The sequence below is a fragment of the Amborella trichopoda genome, chromosome 4 (genome assembly GCF_054954075.1).
Source record: "Amborella trichopoda isolate Santa Cruz 75 chromosome 4, AtrichopodaSantaCruz75HAP2 v2.0, whole genome shotgun sequence".
Lineage (NCBI taxonomy): Eukaryota > Viridiplantae > Streptophyta > Magnoliopsida > Amborellales > Amborellaceae > Amborella > Amborella trichopoda.
Genome location: NC_142339.1, coordinates 37,733,303 through 37,752,282, shown reverse-complemented (window position 1 = coordinate 37,752,282; position 18,980 = coordinate 37,733,303). Strand labels below are relative to the sequence as shown.

The 18,980-nt window shown below is 37.2% G+C and overlaps 1 protein-coding gene across 1 annotated transcript; it reads left to right on the top strand.

The window, feature by feature from the left end:
• Positions 1-10,392: 10,392 nt before the first annotated feature.
• LOC110008401 (uncharacterized) lies at positions 10,393-15,267 on the top strand. The gene is made up of 4 exons (XM_020675458.2): positions 10,393-10,645; positions 12,775-13,322; positions 13,449-13,508; positions 14,611-15,267. The coding sequence occupies exons 2-4, from the start codon at positions 12,849-12,851 to the stop codon at positions 15,157-15,159; spliced, it is 1,083 nt and encodes a 360-aa protein (XP_020531117.2). The 5' UTR covers positions 10,393-10,645; positions 12,775-12,848; the 3' UTR covers positions 15,160-15,267.
• The last annotated feature ends 3,713 nt before the right edge of the window (positions 15,268-18,980 follow it).

Genomic DNA, 18,980 nt, shown 5'->3' with positions numbered 1-18,980 from the left:
AATGGGTTAAAATCCATTTTTTCATTAATTTTCAATTTCATTTGAATGTGTTTTGTTTTAGTCATTCTTTATATGCTTTTTATATTTTAGTAGATTTTTACTTTTATTTTTTTAACATTTTTTTGACCGCTCGGGACTTGACCGGTTAGAGCGGTTGAATCGGCCGGTTAAACTGCTTCCAATCCCATGTCCTGTTAACCGTTGCAGTTCGATTTTACAAACACTGGATCTAGAGCGTGATGCTAAAAATATTGAGAAGTAGAATGTCTATAAAGTTCATTTTGGGGTATCTATAATTTTCCCCAATTTAACCCCATACATATTTGCATTCATTTGAATAAGTGAAGGTTGTAATAATAGGATAGAATGTACAATTTAGAAAACAATTGCACTAGTTCATTGAGAACTACATAAGTACATCAAGTACTTTAAAATTACAACTCATGAGAATTCAAAGCACTCTTCTGCTTATACAAACATTTAACAAAGGTGTGCAGCCAAGACATCAACTACGGTGAAGCCAGAGATACCAAAAAAAATGCCCGGGATCACCATTTTGAGACTTAACCATACCCACAAAAGATGTCCACATCGGATAGCACAATGATCAAATCCTTGTAAGGTATGCGAAGCATTCCAAAGGGATTTCAAACCAAAGCTACGCATAGGGGTGAGGATTTTTGGAGGGGCACTCACTTGAAAGGCTGATGCGCTTCGCAACCATCCCACCTATCCTAAAGCTACGTAACCCTCACGACTTCAACATCAGTTTTTGAGTGTTTTTTTTAAAAAAAATTCTTTTTGATACTTCCACGACAAAAGCACCTAAGCAAGCAAATATCCTATGTGAAATCCGAAATAAACACAAAAGACAAAAAACTAAAAGGAAAATATAAACAAACAACTTAAAGAAAATAAAACAAATAAGAAAAATAGGTATGATTTTTCTGATGGCTACAAGATTTTTATGACTGGAATTAGGTCTAGAGTTTCTGTTCGGATCTAGCTCTACTGAAATGACACTCTTATAGGAAAACTAAACTCCAAAACACGAAGGTCGTGGCCCGAACCAGTACAAAAATGCCATATATCCCTTGTTGCATAGATTTTTTTACCTTTCATGCTACATATTATGGCGTTCATCCATCTCTTCCATGTTTCTTGACAATTTTGATAAGAACAATGATGTGAGTCTAATGTCGGATCTAGCTCTACTGAAATGATTGGAAATATGACTTTTATAGGCAAAATAAACTCCAAAACATGAAGGCAGGCATCCGAACTAGTGCGAAAATGCCATGTATCCCACGCTACAACTTGTTGTGTAGATTTTTTACCTTTCACGCTACATATTACAACGTTGATCCATCTCTTCCTTGTTTCTTGACAATTTTGTTTAGAATGTCGATGTGAGTCTAATAGTGGTGGTTTGATCGAATTTGGACGTTTCTAGAAGGTCGCAACGCACGATTGCTCTTTATCAGGTTATAGAAACTGTCTAACCTACAAATTTGGTTTCTTTATTGGGAGATTGACTTGCCTGGTTCGAGTTTGGGATATTTAGCTCCCAAAAATGAGATATTCAGGATTTATAGAGGATCTTGGGAATATTGAGGAAATATTTCATAAATATTGGGTTTCTTGAGTTTGGATATTTGAGATATCTAAGGATATTAAATTCCTAAAATGGATATCTAGAGAATATGGAATATTTAAGTGCCAGTTTGAATGTACCCAAAATTGCAATATTTTCAGATGCCAATAGAAAAGGATTAAGATAGGAGGTAAGAAACGTTTAGATAATCTCATATGAATTTCCAGATCATCCAAAAAAATATCACTTTGCCCCGCAAAACCACGTGCCAAAAAAATTCATGTGGGACTCAAATATTTTTGGCTTTAGTCATGTTTCTCTTAAAAACATCACCCTCCCGCGCCTCTCCTTCTCCAGCCCTCTATTTTTTCTTTTAAATGGGTAAGATAGGTATGTCACCAAAACTCAAGTTTGCAGCAATAACTGCCTTTCAGCTATGAGCCAGAACCCAACTCTAACTCTCTCTCTCGCTAACTCCAACTCTCTCTCTCTCCCTTTTTTTTGGATGTGTAGGAGGATTTGGACAGACAAGCTCAATGTTCAGCTCGCATTTTTCTCCTTTCTTTCTCTAGCGCTTTCATTCCTTTTCTGAATTGGGTCTCAAAACCTCAAGCTCTTGAGCCCTGGCCTTGGACCCAACTCATCCTCTCTCCAACACTTTCTCTCTCTAGCTCTTCCCTTCTATTTTCTTGTTGGGGTGAACGGAAATTGTTTTCAGGCAGCCGGAAAAGAGGCGAGCAAAACACAACGCTAGACAAGCTGATAGATTAACATTTTGGGCCCAAATATCAATACTTTTAGGGATCCAAGATGGGGTAGAGGGCAATAAACACCAGGAGAAGATATCATTGTTACAGAAAAATATGCAGTAGCTTATGTGAGGGGTTTACAAATTGATTCCATCCAGAGGACCCACAGTTCGATTGAGGGCTTCAACTTGTTGTAAACACTCAACAACTTATGATTTGGATAAATGGGAAGGGACCACACATTATACATCCAAACAGTATACCAACATAATAAAATAAGAAGAGAATGTTTCTTAATTGTGGAGGAAAAACTTTCAATTTTTTTCTCTGATATCCAAACTTACAATTTTTTCAAGGATGGATTATGGTTTGGGTATGGACTATGGTTTTATGTGTCCTATTGTATACCAGGTTAGTGTACTCCAAGGCTTAAGAATTCAGAAGTAAAATGAAATTTATGTGTTGGGGGGCGATCAATCAAAAAAAGCATCTTTGCATAGATCACTTGCCATGCCTGTTAAAAATCTCCTTAAAACCAAAAAACATAAAATTTTAAAATCTTAGGGAAAACAAGGGAATTTGGAAAGGTGATTTAGAAATATAGAATAAGAAAAGAAAATAAATAAAATGCAAAGAGAAGTAAGGAAAATAGAGGAGAAATGAGCCTACATGGAGAGAAGTTAAGGAAAATAGAGGAGAAATGAGCCTACATGGAGAGAAGTCAGGCCCACAGTCACCTAGACATGCAGCCCGAGTCAGAGATGTTGGTGCAAGGGGACCCTTCCCATTGTCTTTTGGAGAGTTGAGCTAGAAACACTCAAATTCGTAGTGATGGTTAAGGAGACGATACGCTCTCGAGGCAGGTGTGAATCATGATTAGCCAGAGTATTGGTTTTAGGTTTTTGAATACTTTTTAGGGTCAAGGATGTTAGATAATTCTCCTGTAGTTGCAATCGGGGCTGAAAGGCTTAGGGCTAGAACAAGGTCAAAATAAGGTTTTGAGGGAAGCAAAGGTCCGAACTTAGATTGACAAAGTTTTGGTGTAGGGTTTGTAAATTGGGTCATAAAATAGGATCACAAGGTCTTATTTATAGGGAAAAGAGGGGGAAATGGCCTTGGGAGATAGCAGCTCAATCTAAGTCATCCATCTCTCAGCAATGTGGTGTGCATCAACAGTGTCGGGCCCTAGACAAGTGGCAACTTCCTACCATCTATCTCCCACGTCCAAAGGGCAAAGGGTGCTTGTTTTAAATGGGGTGTTATTGGGACGATTTGGGTGAATTATGACCCGTTTAAATAAGTTGAATTTACATTTTTATTATTCATGGGTCAAACTAGAGTTTATGGTGGGTCAACATTCTAATTTAGTTTGTATGCTCGTAATCTAAGGTTTACACAAATTTATAAGGTCCTTAAGGGGTAGGTTATCCTAGTTAAGTAGGTTTCAAGGTAGGTAGGGCGGGTTAGCCTAATTAGGCAGGTTTATGGGTAGCTTAGGTTTATTAAGGAAGGTTTAAAGAGAGTTAAGTAGGTTTAGGAGTTTAACTAGTTGAGTATGAGTTCTAGTGAATTACGGTGTATGGTGAGGTGTATAGATCATGAGAGTAGGGTGTATGACGGAGTACAACTATAGTTTACTCCCTAGTGTGGTTTAGGCTACGAAAAATGGGTGTTTCAATGAGGCAAAAATCTAGGATTTGTCTGGAATAGTTTTAGGGAGGCTCTAGAGTAGGTCCCTCTAATCCCAATTCCAAACTCAAGAAGAGAGGAGAGAGAAATAATTGTTAGAAAGAAAAACTACCCCTTGGTACCCTCACTCCCCAAAATCTCAAACATCCAACAACCTAGGATTCACAACTCCCAATATACTCCATACACCCTACCCTATACACTCTAGCTTTTCTACACCCTAACCTACTCCATACACCTTAGCTTACGCCATACACCCTAGCATCCATAAACCCTACCTTCCATACGCACTACCTTACTCCATACACCTTAGCCTACACTGTACACCCTACCTTACGTACACACTACCCTAATTCTTATACCTTAGCCTCCATACACCTTACTTTATCCGAACCCACCTAAGTCCATACACCTAGAGCCTAGACCCTAGCCTCAACCTACACGACTAAGATATCTCTCTAAGGTGCATTCAGGCATACCTAGGCCCGAGCCTACTTTAGGTCCACTCTCTCTCCTATTTCTTTTCTCTCTCTTTCTCTCTCCCTCTCTCTCTTCCACTCGGACCCAAGGCTGTTCTGAGCCTTCTCCCTCTTTGCTCTCTCTCTCTCTCTCTCTCTCTCTCTCTCTCCTTCTTCTACCCAAGTCACGGACCCCGCACCTAGGGCAGGCCCGTCTCCTTCTCTCTCTCTTTTTCTTACTCTCTCTCTCCCTCGCTCTCTTTTGCTTGGGTCACAGACCCGTGCCATAGGTAGGTCTACCCTCTCTCTATTTCTCTCTCTCACTCTCTCTCGCTTGAGCTACAGAACTGTGCCATAGGCGGGTCTACCCATCTCCCACTATTTCTCTCTCTATCTCTCTCTCTTTTGCATCCCCTTACCCTCTCCTACTCATGGACCCGCGCCATAGGTGGGTCCGTCCCTCCCTCTCTATCTTATTCTCTCTCTCGCCTTCGCTTCTCACTCACCAGGCCACAGACACGTGCCATAAGTGACTTCATTCACTCTTTTTGTCTCTCCCTCTCTCATCATCATCTCTCCACCCCCCAACCTGGGCATGGACCCACGTCGTAGGTGGGTCCAACTTATCCCTTCATCTCTCTAACTCTCACACTCCCTTACTCCACTCTCTCTAGCTCCCATCCCTTACTCATTATCCTCATCTACTCTCTTTCATCCATTCTATCTTTCTCTCACTTCTCATTCACCCACATTCATTTCATTATTTCTTCATTCTCTCTCTTCACTCATCTCATCTCACACTCTGGAGCACTCGATCTAAGGTCCTCCTGAGATAGTTTCTTAGGGTTCTAACTCTTAGAATGCTGCTTTAACGATCAGTTCACATAGTGTTTTGGGTAATAAGAGACACAGATTCTTTTGCACTCGATCACTTGGGCTAAGGTCCTCCTGAGACAGTTTTATAAGAGTTTCGACCCTTAAACTACTCTAACCATCGGGATACATAGTGTTCGAGTTGTGAGAGATGTATATCTCTTCCACTTTCTTCTCTTCTCTCACTAGATCACTTTTAGGAGGCTCTTTGGGTTAGTGACATAGTCACAGGCTAAGTCTCGCGACTCCACTTTCCAAATCCTCCTGGTACCAAGGATTTGAGCCTAGTGCTTTCCCTTGTCTCTGGTAACATCTCTTAGGAGAGGTTATATCGGGAGGCTACCCGATTCTTGGGTCATATGTTCACTTCTTCTATCTCATCTTCTTTTTCTTACCTCTAAACTGAACTCTCATCAACCCACTCTTATACTTCTCTTTCTTCTCTTGCTTCTCTTTCTAACATATCTTTCCTGTCACTCTACTCTCAAAACTAGAACCCTTATTCCATACGTGCATTTATAGGAGGTTAGCATAAGAAGATTATAGCAGTCTTTTTATGAGAGTCCAAAGAGATATCGAGTTTAGAGAGGGGACCAATTCAAACCATGCTATTGGACAACCGGAGGGCTTTCGTAATTGATCTAAGAGGGCTACAGCCCAGATGTGTCCCACAAACTCAATCATGGTGAGGTAGGTGTTTGAGTCCCTCTCTTTACTACTTTAAAATCCTCTCATTGTTGGAAATACCTATCCACACACGACACGCAAGGTGCACACATGCGCACAGGTCAAGCAGTTGTCTGAGAGGGTTCATCAAGCCCGGTTCCCCGAGGGAGCTCATGAGGTAAATCCAGGTTCGACTAAGACTACCACCATTAGATTAACATCGACGTTCTAATAAAAAACGTCAAGAAACATGGAAGAGATGGATCAACATCGTAATATGTGGCATGAAAGGTACACGATCTACGCAACAAGTTGTAGCGTGGGACACATGGTATTTTTGTATTGGTTCGGACGACCACCTTCGTGTTTTGGAGTTTATTTTGCCGATAAAAGTCATTTTTCAATCATTTCAATAGAGCTAGATTTGACATTTGATTCACATCAACGTTCTGATCAAAATTGTCAAGAAACGGGAAAGAGATTGATCAACATTGTAATATGTGGCAAAGATCCACATAACAAGTTGTAGCATGGAAGAAATGGAATTTTCATACTGGTTTGGACCATTGCCTTCGTGTTTTGGAGTTTATTTTGCCTATAAAAGTCATTTTTCTAGTCATTTTAGTAGAACTAGATCCAAACAAAAACGCTAAACCTAATTCAAGTTATAAAAACCCTGTAGCCCTCAAACCCTAGCTTTAGGCCATTCAAACCTTAGTTCTATGACCTTTCTCTAGCCAACTTCGAAGACCAAAAGTAAAACCTCTTTGGTCAACAAAAGCCCTAGATCTACAATTCCTAGGATCTCTCTCTATCCCGGAGTTCATGGATCTGTTTTTTTATTTTCCTTTGGTTATTTTATTTTATTTCTTATTAGATATCCTATTTTTTCTGATTTCCGTTATTTTCATTAAGTAATTTGTTTATATGTTCCTTTTAATTTTGATTCTTTTGTGTTTATTTTAGATTTCAAACTCTCTAGGCTGGCTCGGTTGCAAATCTACAAAGAAAAAAGTTAATTTCTTTCTAGATCTAAATTGTCTGGATCCACCTCTCTCCACTCTTTTAAATAATTAAGTTTGTGCATGGTCTTAGACATGGTCCTAGATTCACGTGTATACAGTTGTCTGGAGTCCATTGTGGGCCTGTCGAGCTTAGATTTATTGTGAAATCCAGTTATAAACACATCAATTTCGCCTCTGGAAAGTCCCTGGTTGTGCAACCAGAGATCTTACAAAGGGAATATGAGGAATTAGGAAATGTCCGAGCGCACACCAGAACCCTGTTCGGTCTGGAAGTCATCTGCATCATAGAGTGCAACGCAAGAGGCCTCCTTTATGTACCACACTTTGCGGCACAGTAATCACGGGTCTCCATGAACATCTCCATGGCCTACTTCTTACGGTTGGTGCTCCCTGTTTCATAGTTTTGGTTTTCTATTAGCCTTGATTTTCTTTGTTCTAACATATTTTGCTTAGCTTTGATTTCATAGTTTAGATTCTTTCTCTCAAAATTGTTTTCTAGCATATTTTCTCTTGCTTTCTTTCTATCATAGATTTATCTTGCATAAAAAATTTAAAAGACATATAAGAATTTATTTCCGTATGGGTTTCTTCAAGTAGTTCCTTGTTATGTTATATTCTCCCAAAAAAAAAAAAAAAAAAAAAAAAAAAGAAGATAATTGTGGTCTTTGATTCCTTATTCTCATAAAAAAAATCATCTTTCCTTTCTGTTTTTACTTTTATTAGGAGAAATATATAATATAACCTGGATTCAGACATCTCTAATTATATTAAACAAATCAATAAAAGTAGAAAAAAGGGACAAATTTTACAAAATATAATAACTTGATAAGAGAAAAAACGGTCATATAACCTACTAATTGTGACACATAAATATCCACAGTCAGGGCGTTTATTTTTAAGACTCCGGTTGCAAAAATATGCTGTGTTGCGAATTCACATTTCAATAGTTTATAGGAAAGTTAAAAAATTAAGTGAAAGATGGAGATGAGGTATTTTAAATCCCACATTGGGCATAATGTAAAGAAAGGCGACCAAAACACTTCAAAAATGGAGTGTCTCATGGTAGAGACGAACACATCGTTTTGGCATCACGTGTAATGACGCATTGTAGCCGATGTAAATTAAACTTAAAAAGTTGATGGAGGAAAAAGTTTGCATCAGGTTGCAACCTTAAAATGTAGAATTAAAAGATGCATTTAAAAAATCAAATGTAGAATTAAAAGATGCATTTAAAAAATCAATTAGAAAAGGTTGTTTTTAACATTGAAAAACTGTCTAATTGATCATCATCTCGACATCTAGAGGTATGAATATGTAAAAAAAAAAGATTTTGAGTTCTAGAAATAGTGCATCTTGCAACACATTATCTAGAACGTCCATTTTCAAGATTTTCATATGTTTATAGATCTACTTGATTTTAACTACGTTTGGAATTTAAAATCTTATAATTAGATATAAAAAAAGATTTTTACATAATCCTAAAAAAAATTTATGCCAAAATTACATGTCATGAAAAAATTTGGAGGTGTGCCGTAATTGGATTGTTTAAAGTTGCAACCTTACAGAATCCGCTTTGGGTTGATTTGATGGTATCGGCGGGTATCTAATGCCACTCATGTGTTTTCAAAACATTTTTGAAAAGAAAATTGTCTCATGCGAGCTGGGCTGCACTTCTACATCATGCGGTCTCCCAAGGTATGCGGTTTTCAAGTTGAAAAATGGTACGAGGTTTTGGTCTCCAAGGTATGAGGTTTTCAAGTTGAAAAAAGGCATGAGGTTTTCAGGTATTAGGTTTTCAATTAGACTGCATTTCTACAGGCGGGTTTGCATTTCTACAATATAAGCTCCCAAGGTATAAAGCATCCATCATAAAGATGGATGCAAGGTATAAAGCATGAGGATTTGGTCTCCAAGTTATGAGGTTTTCAAGTTGAAAAATGGTATGAGGTTTTCAGGTATTAGGTTTTCAATTGGACTGCATTTCTACAATAGGGCGGGTTTGCATGTCTACAATACAAGGTATAAAGCATCCATCTTAAAGATAGATGCAAGGTATAAAGCATCCATCTTAAAGATGGATGCAAATAGGTGGCTCATCTAAAAACAATCGGTGGCTCATTTAAAAACAATTGACACTAACGGTCCAATTGTTTTATTCATGAAATCATTATTTGTATTTTTTAAAATTTATTTATTTATTTATATACATGATCTCTCTCAAAAATAGATTTCTAAGAGTTCATTCATTGCTACATGGACTCATAGAAAACATGTTCTTTCTGAAAAGAACAATTATTTCATGCTGTTTGTACTGTATATCTACAATATGTGGTCTAGAAGTATAGAGTATCCATCTTAAAGATGGATGTAAATAGGTGGTCCATCTTAAAACAACTGTAACTAATGGTCTAAATGTTTTCTTAATATAATTATGGAAAATTGTCTCATGAGGGTTGGACTGCGTTTCTACAATATGCACTAGAAGCATTTTAAAGATGGATGCAAATAGGTGGTTCATCAAAAAAACAAGTAACTAATGGCCCAAATGTGTTTTTAATATAATTATTATTTTTAGTTTTTTTTTTGTTTTTTTAATATTCATGATCACCATGTTAAAGATTATATATTCTCTAATTTTGTTAACGGTTATATATTCTCTAAAAATTAGGATCAAATTATATTTAAAAATATATTTATTGCCCAGCCTGCATTTCTACAATATTGTGGGCTGGCCGCATAGAAACCATATCCTATAATTATTATTTCTAGTTTTCAATTGTGTTTTTAATATTCATCATCTCCATGTTAAAGATTATATATTCTCTAAAAATTAGTATCAAATTATATTTAAAAAATATATTTATTGTCAAGCCGGCATTTCTATCTGCGTGGGCTTGGCAGGCTAGCCGAAGCATTCTCAAAATCACCTCTCCAAAGATAATTTTATTAATTACAAATGAGGGTGAATAGTAAGAAGACAAAAACAAAAAAAACAAAAGAAAAGAAATAGAAAAAAAAAGAAAAAAAAAAAAAAGTACAAACGTGGGCCTTAGAATGTTGCATGAAAATGGGTGTTAATGTTTCGGCAGAGAGACGAAATATCAGTTTTTGTTCAGTGCTGCACTTCTATTCCGTTTGTAACAAACTTCCACTAAATTACCCAAAAAAACGAAATAAGACTTGAGCACCGTCGATCGCGAATAGACCGGACAAATCTGGACCGTTAATGCACCAAATCTTTTCGTCCCTTCCACGGCAGCGCTTTTAACAAAAATCTTCTTATTTTCCCGCCGCACGAGTTCTCAATTGCATCCGTCAGGCGTTTGAATCCGACGGCTCAGAAATGATTACGGCCTTCCTCATGTAAGGCCTCTCACCGGAGTCCTATAAAAGGCCCCACCATTCCGCTTTAGGCGGGGCCACCGAAACCCATTAGAGAGAGAAGCCTCTCTCTCCTCTGCTCAAGCCTTCCGCTCATTTTGGCAGGAAAATGCCTCCGATTATGCCGGAAAATACCTTCAGTTTCGGCCAAACCGCATAAAGAAACGATTAAAGTCACCGAGAAACATGGATTTGGCGTGATCAGAAGAGGTAATTTTTGTTAAGTCAGCAGAAATTTAAGCCGGAAATTTCACCATTTAATGATCCTTTTCAATTTATGTTTCCAATTTAATGAATCTCTTCTGTTTCCTAATTCTCAGATGAATTTCGAATTTGATTTAATTAGTTCGCTGGCTTCCTATCAAGATTAGTTTTGATCTTTACTCTATGTTTTGCTCTGTAGTTCATCGCAATCTATGCTGATTTCTTTTGCATTTCTAAAAATTCAGAGTAAAATTGTCTTGAATCTGCAGAAGAAAGAAAGGTCAATGTAATTACTTACGATCACTGTAAACGGGCATTTGATTTGTTTGTTCATTCAGAATGTTCTTCTGTTCACGTGAACTGATTTTAAAGATCACTGAACATAAAGAGTTATCCCCTTTATGCAAATCTCTGATGAACCTCAAAACGATGAACAGTTCTTGAACCCCCAAATTTTGGGAAAAGAAAAAATAAATAACCCTGTGAAGTATGAAACATGAATAGATCTTCCATTTATTTGGAAGTTCTTAATATTTTTTGGAAATTCCATACAATTTCAACATTATTTTAAGGAGCATCCAAAATTAACCGGAGTATGATTTTTGCAAATTACTGATGGTAGTAAAACTGTGCTCAGTTATTGAATCCCCATTGTTTACTTGCAGAAGAAGAAAGAAAAGAACTCTAGGAATTGGTATTCAATTTATTTGGCATTTCTCCAGAGTCACTTAAAAGCTTATTTTGATGATAACTTGAAATCAAGAAGCATCTGCGTTGTGGAGATTGCTAATGATTTATTACAAAAAATCGGTTCAAGTAAAATAGTACAAGAAAGAAAGAACACTGTAACATTCCAATTCTTGTGGGTCAGGAGTTGTGACCATAATGCCCCTTTAAAAAAATTTCTTACATGTCTTTATTTAACTTTAAAATGTCCATCAAAATACACGTGAGTATAAGTGAAATACTATAAAAAGGATGTAATATTAATTATTAAGTATTTGAAAAGTGAGCAATATTTTGATTAAAATGTTTGGCATGGGCGTACTCTGGAATATATGGCAAATATTCAAGGGCATAATTGTCATAGATTCCAAAATTGAGATGCAAAGAGAGATGTTTTGTCCACTCGTTTTACTGCCTTCTCAATAAAGAGGGCTTATTGCATGCTCCCGTGGAGTATACTGTACAAGAACTCCTTTGGACAAGATATCTACTCGGGATATGTTTTCTAAGTATCACTTGATGATACTCTTTAAGATGAAAAATTTGGATCGTGTTCAAGCAACTAGATCTTTCCCTCTAAAAACTGGACGGTTTTGATTCAATCTTTACTTTTTTGTTTTTTTTTTTTTCTTCTTTGAGTTTGATCGTTGGCCTCTAGAGATTAAATCCTCAAAATTTGGGATTCAAAACACATTCCGAACTTGATTTATGCCCAAGGGGGCAAGTAGACAAGATGTTACTGGAGGAGCATGAAGTCTTTTCACCTCTACAAAATTCATGTGAATTCCCTGGGCCGTTTTTCGCTTTGGAAAAAGTTTATATAGAGCCGAGGCTCTAAACAATCAGTTAGAGGCCAGCTCAAAAATTTTACTAAAAGAGGCTTTTTGATGTCCAAATATCTTCAAATTGATCATCTCAACGTCAAGATACATAGACATAAGAAAAAAATAGATTTCAACTTTTGAAAATAGAGCATCTTGTAATGCATTTTTTGACAGTCAATTTTCAAGAGTTTCATTGATCTGCCTGATCCACATTATTTTTTAAGATTATAATTTTATAATTAAAAATAAAAATATATTTTAAGCCTATCACAAAGATTTCCAGTATTGAAATCATATTTCTCGATACTATTTGAAGGTATGCTTTACTTTGATTGTTTAGAGCCTCGGCTCTATTCAAACTGCACCCTGTCTTTTTTAACCTCTCGTGATTCCTGATTTCAATGACTTTCGGCCAAAATAAGGAGCGAAATACTCGTCCCATAGGTGATTTGCAAGGGTTCTATTTTAACGAATATAGGATACTTTCATGATCTCGGTTAGGCCCGTGCACGAAATGTCGCCTTCGAACTCTCCCGCGTTTAAAATCCCGCCGTTACTTGACGGTTTTCGCTTCCGATATTTCAGTTAATTTCGCCGAGCCTTCACTCTTTCACCCCCGACCCGCAAGCTAAGCGGGTACCACGTATCGCATCCTGAAAATGGAGCGTCTCATCAACTACAGTAGGGCCCTGGCCCCATCGGATGCTCCGAATCGGACGCTGCCACGTCGCACCCTTTCTGTATTCCTGGGCCCCGCATTCGACGCGGAGGCCCTCCGCAGCTACTCGTGCTCGCCGGATCTCTTCCCTGGAAATGACGTCCACCGGCAAATTTCGCCGGATATAGGCGTCCGAAAACAGAGATTCTCGCTTTCACCTGTGACACCTCCGAGCCCAGTGCTCCCTCCGCCATCGTATGGGAAAGGGAAGGAGATGGAAGAGGGGGTATTGGTGATGGATGGGTTATTGGTGAATACGTTTACGAAGCAGCAGCACAAGTCGTCGTTGATGGAGTCAACGTCCTCTTCTTCGTCGAATGGCTCAGGAGATTGGGCAATGGGGACTCTGTATAAGACCGATATTTGCAGGGCTTGGGATGACAGAGGGGCTTGCAGATACGGCTCCAAGTGTCAGGTCAGTTTTTCTTTGTTCTTTCTCTGTAATTTGTTCCAATGTAAATTGCCCAATTCTTTGTTTTTTTTTCTCTGTGATTTGTTCAAATGATGTAGTCGGTGATGTGGTTGTGGTTTTGATGTACAGTTTGCGCATGGAAAAGAGGAGCTGCGACCGGTGATGCGTTTTCCCAAAAACAAAGGAGAGGTAGAGCAACCCTCAATTCTCTCTTCCCTTTTCTTTCACTGTTGGTGCCTTATTTTATAGTACTCAGGTCGAAAGAGAGATTGCCTCCCTTAACTCTGTTGTATGCTTGTCATGTTAGAGAGAAGTTGAAGCGCTTTAACTCTCTTTCAAATCACTGGAATCTCTCTCTCTCTCTCTCTGGCGTTACAATCGCTTTTACTTTGCACAATGTACGCGCTCCTTTTCTTCATGCCCACGCCCATGCCCACGCTTTTTCTTAGAAGTAGAGGCTTTCCCTTTTTCAGTGCGAAATCAATTGAGATTTGCTATAACTGTTAGCGGTTATTTATCCCTTTCCAATTGACCATATCCCCTTAATGACCTAACATATATATATATCTATACGTATATAAAAGAAAAGCTATCTTAATGACCTAAAATATATATCTATATAATGTATATGATAAAACTATCTGAATGACCTAACATATATATCTATATAATGTATATGAAAAAGTTACCAATTGGTTTTCTACTTTTTCGCTCGTAAAACTCGTTCGCTCTGCCAAAATTTTCGCCCCTGATTTCGAAAACCATTATATCCAAACTTGCAAAGATGGGACGGTGGGGGGTTCTCCTTCACGAACTTCCTACCTAAATCTGAGCCGTTCAAACTGCTATTTTAGATTAGAAACCAATTTCAGATTTTTAAGGTAATCTTTTGATGCGGCTAAAATTCCTTACCAATTAGAAGTCCCAAAAGGCGCTGGGATCCTCCTAGAAAAGAAACATCGTAGGGAATGTGGTGGTATATATTGAGATTTTAGGGTTGCTTTTCTTTTTCAGAGGATTTTAGCTTCAAATTTCTAGTCGATTATGAATTTCGGACATTGAACTTTATTCTGAAATTTTGGGTTTTCTTCTCCCCATCCCCAAAGAGGATTTCTTTGCTGTTCTCTGCAACTTATTTTCTCCCCTAAATATTCTTGGTAAAAACCATAATCCTTCAGTTCTTTCCTTTTCTCCTCCCCACACCATAGGATTTGCCACCTTATTTGTCTTGATCTCTTTCACATAAAACACCACAATGTGCAATAGTTTTAATTAATTCTCACTCTTGCAGGTGTGCAGAAGCTCGTGCAGTTTGGGTCCTTGCAAGCAAGTAGGAAAGTGCCACCATCCTGTACCTTTGGGCCTCAAATCTTACTTGCACGAGCAGGGCAACATCGTCGCCGCTTTCATGTTTGGCCTCGCCAAAGACGACAGCACTGCCGATAACAGTGGCGGCAGCAATGAATACATATATTCTTACTCCTCACCATCATCATACCACCCCAACTCAAACCCCAGGACCATAATCTCTCCAACTCCCCCTTATGCTGATTATTCCATGGGGTTGACAGCGAGGACACAGAGGGAGAATTTGGTGAGCAGGGAAGAGAATTTCTTGAGGGCCGCCGAAGCCTTGGATTCGAGCATCAAGAGAGAGGAGGGCGCCATTAATATTGAGGCTTTGAAGCAGGCCGGAGCCCGCTTTTTCTTAACGGAAGCAGAGGCCCTTCACTATTGCATGAGGACAAAGGTTTTTGGCGATGGCTGCCCGTCCCCTGCTATGGCTGCCCGTTGCTCGAGGAAACGCTTGCCCATCTTTTCTAGTATTTGCCCGGACTGAAACGCCTGCCCGTGAGGCTCTTTTTCTTTTCTCTTGAGGTGCTTTTGACGTCGGATTGTTAAGGTCTGGATTCTTTTTATGAAGAAATTCTTTTTCTTAACGAAGAAATATGGGTTTCAATGAATAATCAAGAGGATAGTGTGTGTGCCTATTTTTTTTATTTTTACTTTTTCTTCTCTTTTATTTTTTTGGAAAATGCCTAAAAGTATTGGAAAAATCAAAATGGTCAAACAATCATTGTGGTTTATATAATGTTTAAAAAAGATGTGATAAAAAGGAACAATTTATTAAAGAACACATGAGAGATGTATTAGTATTATGTATTTTACACATCTGTAACTATTCTAATTCATGATCATGTCTCTGTTGATGAGTATTTTAAAATTAAATCAAAATATATGGATAAAATATTAAATAGTTCATCTCTCATTAGTCCTTGGGAAAAAAAAAATATAATGTCGGGGCTCTACGAAAAAAATAAGAGAATGGAGATTCAACTTGAGAATTTATTTCTACTCTTGAAATTTTTTTATGATTATATTTGGAACTCCAAGATTATAGCACATCTAATAGACTTGTAAAAACCCTTGAAAATAGAGAGTTTGTATAACGTGCGTTATATGCACTGCTATTATACCTTGATTCTTTCAACCCAGCTTTCTTCCTACATAATATGAATGAAAGCTTGACCATTTTTATTAAAATTTGTTATTTCAAATACATTTCTTTTAATTTTTCTTTTTCTTTTCATATAATATGAACAAAAACTTGATATATGATTTTTATTAAAAAGTTGCAGTAATTTGAACCACGGCAAGAACTTCAACCAAATGAACCCCGCCTTTTCTTAACTTAAAAACATATTTTACACTAAATAATTTTTTTTTGTTTCATAACTTTGAACAAGTTGAGGCATTTTATGAAGGATACATGTACAGTTTGTATATAAGGTCGAGCCTCTCCTCGAGGCTCTCAACAATTTTTGAACAAGAGAGCCAATTCACCGTTTGATCTTAGATCCGACGTCTAGTAGTATTTTTAGTTTTTTTAATACAATTTTTCTGAGTATGAAATTTTGTATGTACCATCTTCTCATTGGGGTGCGCCTATAAAAAATATTAACGATAATTTTTTGATAAACAATAATGACCAAAATACCCCTTAAATTTTTCAGGGGTATTTTGGTCATTTTATTTTATTGAAAATATATTTTTTATAGTTTTCGTTAGTGCTCTAATAGAGGAATGGACATCCAAAATTTTGTGTCAAAATAGTTTATAAAAAACTAAAAAATAAAGCTAAAATAGTGTAGAGATGTGACATTGTAATTAAGGCAATCTTAGCCCTCCATTAAAAATGGACGGTTGGATAAGGGGGAGGATAGAACTTCTATGTTGTAGGGGAAACATAAAAAACTTTAACAACATAAAAAGCTTTCCCAAAATTTAAAGCAGCATTTGATTCAACCCTTCCTTTCGCCACGGGTTTTAGGGATGCCAAAAGGATGGCCTAGCATACAATGGATGGAATTGCGTATTGGTTGTCTCTCAAGATGGAATATAGTCCAGGGGTGGAAGAGAAGAGCGTATCTGATCGAGAGTAAGGATGACTTATCATTGTATCCCTTTATCGGGTGGGATGGCTCTATCGGGCGAGATGGAATGAAAGTAGTCCCCTCCACGACCTTGCTTTTCGTTTGATGCCAGCCTCACCTCGAACTCGACTCTCTAACTCGAGATCACCTATGCAGCTTCAATTGACGAATCAGAAATGAGATTGATGTGCTCGCCCTCTTTGCTAACCTGACTTTCCTCTATGAAAACTTTAAAATCTTGAAAATCAGTCCAAAAATGCAGTACAAGATGCATTATTCCATAACTTGAAATCCTGTTTTCTCATATCCATGCAACTTGAGGTTGAGTTGACTTGATCAATTTGAGTATTTTTGGACATAAAAAAAACCTCTTTTAATGAATTTTTTGAGGTGCACCTTAATTTGATTGTTTAGAGCCTTACCCTTATATAAACTTTTTCCATTTATTAATTTGGCCCCACCAAGTGATCAGTTCCAAATCAAGAATAAAAATGTTACTATAATCTAGAATAAATTTTTTAAATAAACCACATTGTAGTTTCAAAATATGGAGTATTTAAATGTACTTAGGCTTTATGGCTTAAGTGACTTAAGTAATTAAATCATGAAAACTGATTATATACTATAAGACCATTTATCCATGGTATAGAAAGTCACATTCATTCTTAACTGTCGATGTAAAATTTGACAACTTGGGTTGCCACAAAGATTGAGAATTTTCTTAAGGTCTTATTATATGTTTTTCCTATCACCATGTCCTCACTTTGTTCAAATACAAAAATTCCCTCATTCACAATTTCGAGTTTGAGTCTTTTAACCAAATAATTTAGGATGTATGACTGCTATGTTTGCAAAACTCTTTTCAAACCTTGGTTTTCTCTAACCTTGTGGCTTAGTTATCAACTTATTTGTTGCTCATCTCAGCCAAAGTGCTCGACACGAGCAACAAAAGGGGCAACTGTAGACACCTCATTTTCCAGCTGAGGAAAATTCTAGAAACCATAGGAACCTACTCTAGAGCCTCCCTAAAACTATTCTAGACAAATCCTAGAGTTTTGCCCCATAACAACCATTCCTCCTAACCTAAACCACACTATAGAATACACTACAGTTGTACACCCTCATGCACCCTATTCGCATGAACTATACACCCCACCATACACCATAATTAATTATAGACCAATTAGAAGCTAACTTCACTAAGACTTACACTCAACTAGTTAAACTCCTAAACATACTTAAGTCTCTTTAAACCTTCCTATATGTTTATATTCGAAAATGAGAGCAAGTGACTTTGCCCCACCATGATTTCAGGTGCAAACAAAGTGATGAGTTCGTAGAGAATGGGTCTTATCAAATTACATTCCGAGGGAGAAACGGGTCAAAAAACCTTATTCCTCTTGGACCGCCGGCAAAGCCAGCTTCCCTCCTATTTCAATCTTAGAACTCAACAAAAAAATCCTTCGAAAAGGGGTTTGGAGGTAAAAGGGAGATTTTAGAAAATCTGATTTAGAAAAAGTACAAGAGTGGAAAACAAAAAATAAATAGCTAAACTAGGGAATTAGAAATACATAGGGGTAAATAATGTAACTATAAAGTGTAAGAAGAATATGAAGGTAAAAAGCATGGAGGTTACAAAGTCTAAGCTACTATCTAAACTAAACATGCATAACATAAACTGAAAGAGAGAGAGAAGATTAAAGAAATGAGAAAATGAATATGAACAAGAAAGGAGAAGAGGTCCCTATCAACAATACAAAGAGATATGTGTACAAGATGAGAATAAAAGTAGTAATGCAATATGGAAGAGAACAAACACGAGAGAGAGTGAAACTAGTACTAATAGAAAAATGCAAAGAGTGTAATAAAAATTGATATAAAAGAGAGATAGAAGAAAAGAGTGTTAGAAAGTGTGCCAAAATGAATAAGATAGAGAGAAGTAGACAGTGTCACATTGAAGGGGGAGAAAGGAGTAGATGGGTACATGCCAACTATAGGAGTAAGAAAGAAAAGAAGGGGAAGTGGAGATAGATGAGGTCTAAACTATAAGATCAAAAGAGAGAGAGAGAACATATCATTAATTAAGAAATACAACCATGATAAAGGAAAAGAAATAAATGCTTGATTGAGAAGATAAAGAAGAAGGAAAGATCTACATCATCAAATAAACAAAAGGGGAAAATAAACAAGCACAACAAATTAAAAAGAAATAAACGCAACAAGAAAA

Coding starts and splice junctions, on each gene's coding strand:
- LOC110008401 (XM_020675458.2), top strand. CDS start 12,849: ATGGAGCGTCTCATCAACTACAGTAGGGCCCTGGCCCCATCGGATGCT. Junction 13,323..13,448: donor GATACGGCTCCAAGTGTCAG/GTCAGTTTTTCT, acceptor TTTGATGTACAG/TTTGCGCATGGAAAAGAGGA. Junction 13,509..14,610: donor TTCCCAAAAACAAAGGAGAG/GTAGAGCAACCC, acceptor TCACTCTTGCAG/GTGTGCAGAAGCTCGTGCAG.